General features: G+C 35.5%; 1 protein-coding gene across 1 annotated transcript; it reads right to left on the reverse strand.

Moving 5' to 3' along the window:
• Positions 1-492: 492 nt before the first annotated feature.
• Positions 493-2,303, reverse strand: LOC113343692. The gene is made up of 2 exons (XM_026587820.1): positions 1,692-2,303; positions 493-1,002 (listed from the first exon to the last, which is right to left on the reverse strand). The coding sequence occupies exons 1-2, from the start codon at positions 1,892-1,894 to the stop codon at positions 870-872; spliced, it is 336 nt and encodes a 111-aa protein (XP_026443605.1). The 5' UTR covers positions 1,895-2,303; the 3' UTR covers positions 493-869.
• Between the last annotated feature and the right edge of the window lie 2,228 nt (positions 2,304-4,531).

Here is a 4,531-nt window from a genome sequence, read left to right on the forward strand (position 1 = left end):
GTAATATTCGGAAGATATGTCATTTGAATAAACTCCCGAATATACGATGGACCAAAAATCAGAATTTTGAAAAAACAGAGATTTTTCAAATTTTGAACTTGTAATAATCGGAGGTAAATTTAGTTAACCAAATCTCCGATTACTGAGTGGCTCAACAATCCAAACCTGCCAAAATCCTTAGGTTTTGGCATTTTGGAACGACCATAATCCTTGGAATTTCGAAATGCTCAACTACTATATTCGGTAGTAATTCCAATTTTATGGCTTCCGAATATATTGTTTTCCACATCCGGAAGATATTTAAATTAATAAATCTCCCGATTGTGCTTCAAAATTCAGAAACCATTGTTAAATTCATACACCATTCATAATCCATAAAACTAACCATTCATAATCCATCGAACTAACTATTCACAAACCATAACGTGATTTAAGAACTTAAAATACGATCCAAACCTTAAAAGCGACATAATCCAACACAAACTATAAATACTATGAAACGGAAGTTTGTCATTCATTTATTCTTTGATTTGACTTTACGACCGTGACTACCTCCAAGTCCTGCACGACCACGAGTTTGAGCACCTGCAGCTTCAACACCTTCATCTCGAGCATCTTCAGTTGGATCAATTGGTTCAATTTCATGTTGGGATGTAACTTCTGGAGCACTTTGTTCTACACCACCTTGTGGAGCACTTTGTTCTACACCACCTTATTCACTTCCTTCTGGAGCAGTTGGTTCTGCACCTTTTGAGTGGCCTGTTGAGCACTTGGTTGCGCACCTTGTTGACTGCTTTGTGGAGCAATTGGTTCTACACCTTGTTCAGCACTTGAATTTCCACCTTGACTGCCTTGTGGAGGAATTGGTTCTACACCTTGTTCAGAACTTGAATTTCCATTGGCACCCCTTTCTCTCCTAGCACTAGCTGACAGTTTCTGACTCTCTTTTTTCGACGAGGCCTTAAGTCGCCTGTTTTGGGTACTTGCTTAGCTCGATTTTGCCTAAACAAAAAAATAAGGAACAACGTTTACAAACTATACAATCGGAAGACAAATTACAAAATTAAAACCCGAATGTACACAATCGGAAGTAAAAGGAAACATTTAGCTTCTGAATAAAGAACAATCGGAAGCCATTGTTAATATATTTTCTACCGAATATTTATCAATTGGAGTTCAGAAACTCCAAGTTTGTCATCCTATATAATCGGAAGTCACTAATAATAATTTCTACCGAATGATATATGGCCCCAAAACTATTTCAGTTCAACATTTTACAATCGGAAGTATAGAACAATATATTCTCTTCCGAATATATATTGTCCTCAAAATGGGGTTTTGCCTAAATCACAATTTAGAGATTTTTTTCAAAATATATATATTCAGTAGTAAGTGTATTTCCGATTACCTTGTCTCTACATCAATATATTCAGAAGTCAAAAAATTCTTTAAGCTACCGATTATATCCATTTTGTTCACAAGAAGATATGACCAACAATATTCAGAAGTTAACCTATAATTCTATCTCCCGAATACTGTCGATATTCTTGAGAAATGAAGAATACGACTACATTCGGGAGTTTAAAATCATGAATATCTCCCGAATCAGGGAAAAAACAGAAAAACCCTAGAAAAAAAAATTGATTCGTCGAATTAAAGCGACATAAACCCAAAAAATGATTGAATCTTACCTAATTGGGGCCATTTGAAGTTGCCGAAGTGTTTGACTATCAGAATCGCCACCAACAACTAAATCCGCGGCTTCGTGTTCTTCGCGTTCTTCGTCAATTGCAGCAACAATCTCTTTATTCCTTGCTAAAATTCCTATTTTTGGATCGATACCGTGAGGAACGTTTTTAGTTTTAGGTCTGTGGGGTTCATCGCCCTTACCCATCGTTTTATAAACGAATCAATGATGTTTTAATTTGGCGATTCACGATGCGATGATGAATTGAAAAAAGAGGAAAAATAAATTTTACCTCCACAATCGGGAGTAGAGCAGCAGAAGAAGAAGAAGAGTTGAAATGGGTTGGAATGATTTTGATTTGGTTTTTATTTTCTTTTCACTGGAAGGGCATTTAGGTAACTTCAATGTCATATAGGGTATCCCTTAACTAGTACCCTTGGCTGGTTATAAATTGTTGGCCCCTAAATCCTTTTGAGTGGCCCCTAAAAGTGCCCAGTTTCTAATAACAAACCCAAACATGAAACCATATAATTAAAGAATAAAACCCAAATCTTGAAAACAAAAAAAAAAATCCACAAATTTAAAAAACTTAACAATTACCCCGTAACAAGATTCTTCGCACTTTTTTACTGTTTGAACGGAGATTCATCACCATTATATTTAACTAGGTGTGACGCCCGTGCTTTGCATGGGTCCAGATATTTGCAGAACAATAGGTATTGGTGAATAAAAATAGGTTTATGGTTCATGGTTAGATTTTTTAAAATATTTTGCTTCCCGTAAAATAAAAATAGATTCTTTTTTGCCGGTGAAGTATTTTTTCACTCGAGATCTTTTTTTTACCCGTGAAGTATTTTTCTGCTACTCAAGATATTTTTTTCCTTTTACCCGTGTATATTTTTTTTTAACTCAAGATATATGTCTTTTTCAAGATATTTGCATTGTTCTCATGAAATTGGTCTTAAGTTTATACATGAACTTGTGTGTGACACTTTTGCTGACATGTGTTATCGTGTGGGCGTGCCAGCTAAGAAAGAGGTTGATTTAGGCCATCTTTACGATAGTGGTCTAGCTTTAAGACCGGCTGATATTTTGGTTCATAACTGGGATAATGGTCGTGACATTTGGTTGGATGTAACATGTGTTTCCCCCTTTACTGCTGGTGGGGTACGCACTTTTGTGCCTGGTCAAGCTATTAGTAAGGCTGTCACTCGGAAGCACAACAAATATCTAGAGAAGTGCACTGCTCAGGGGCTTGGCTTTGGGGTTCTTGCTTTCACTACCTTGGGAGAGTTGGGTGGAGATACTATAGATTTCTTGAAAAGATTGAGAAATTACATGTCTAGTCATGATGCGAATGTCAAGGTAGGAGATTTCCTTTTCCATAGGCTAGGGGTAGTTATTCAAAAAGGGATTGGAGCGCAGCTTGTTGCTCGGCTCCCGTCTAATTTTTTGGTTCATACTGAAAATGAGCTTGATTCATCATTTATGTAATCCTTTGATAGGTTAATAAAATAGAATGATTAAAAAAAAATTACCTGATAAAAGAAAATACCCGCAAAGTATTCTTTTTATTCAATATTTATTTTTCTTTTACTCGTGATTTTTGTTGTTTACTTAAAAAATTATTTTCAGGTGGGGCCGATAAGATTTTTTTACTTATTTTTTTTATATACTTCAAAAATTATTTATGGTGGGGTCAGAAACTCTTATTTCCTATTGGTCTAAATTTTTTCAAAAGATTTTATTGGTCTAAATATTCTCTGGTGGAGCCAGAAGCTCTGAGAAGAGAGCTTGATTGAGCTTTTAATCACAACAAAGGAAAATCACCTGAAATCTTTTCAGGTGGGGCCGACAAGATTTTTTTACTTAAATTTTTTTTATACTTCAAAAATTATTTATGGTGGGGGTCAGAAACTCTTATTTCTTATTGGTCTAAATTTTTTCAAAAGATTTTATTGGTCTAAATATTTTCTGGTGGGGCCAGAAGCTCTAAGAAGAGAGCTTGATTCAGCTTTTAACCACAACAAATGAAAATCACTTGAAATCATTTTTTTTTATATACTTCAAAAATTATTTATGGTGGGGTCAGAAACTCTTATTTCCTATTGGTCTAAATATTCTCTGGTGGGGCCAGAAGCTCTAAGAAGAGAGCTTGATTGAGCTTTTAACCACAACAAAGGAAAATCACCTGAAATCTTTTCAGGTGGGGCCGGTAAGATTTTTTTACTTAATTTTTTTTTATACTTCAAAAATTATTTACGGTGGGTCAGAAACTCTTATTTCCTATCGGTCTAAATTTTTTCAAAAGATTTTATTGGTCTAAATATTCTCTGGTGGGGCCAGAAGCTCTAAGAAGAGAGCTTGATTCAGCTTTTAACCACACCAAAAAAAATCACCTGAAATCATATTATTATTATTAAAGAGAAAGATTATGACGTTACCAGCTGAGCTACCCTTATGCAGTTCTGCTAAGGGTGATCCTAGGCACCCTTGAATTTTCTAGGTTACTAACTGCGCGTGGTTTGGAAATTGATGAAAACTGTACTGTTATTGGCCACCCCATTCATCAAATACTGTGGCGGGCAATTTTAGTTTGGCAGCTCCTACCAAAGACTTTTAATCCGTCCCTGCCACATGCGATAGACAGAAGAATCAGAGACGGGTTACTAGGACTGATCATTATGTTTCTTATACTCATGAAGATGCAATGTAAAGTTATGGACCTTACATGAGAACTTATCCATCATCCATAAGCAAATGCACAAGATCACATACATGTATGAGTGCTATCCTAAGTATAAGCTAAAGACGATTAAGCGCCTAAAAATTTATGTTAGGACC

Source organism: Papaver somniferum, unplaced genomic scaffold (assembly GCF_003573695.1).
Source record: "Papaver somniferum cultivar HN1 unplaced genomic scaffold, ASM357369v1 unplaced-scaffold_65, whole genome shotgun sequence".
Classification (NCBI taxonomy): Eukaryota; Viridiplantae; Streptophyta; class Magnoliopsida; order Ranunculales; family Papaveraceae; genus Papaver; species Papaver somniferum.

Coding starts and splice junctions, on each gene's coding strand:
- LOC113343692 (XM_026587820.1), bottom strand. CDS start 1,894: ATGGGTAAGGGCGATGAACCCCACAGACCTAAAACTAAAAACGTTCCT. Junction 1,003..1,691: donor CTTCAAATGGCCCCAATTAG/GTAAGATTCAAT, acceptor TTTTTTGTTTAG/GCAAAATCGAGCTAAGCAAG.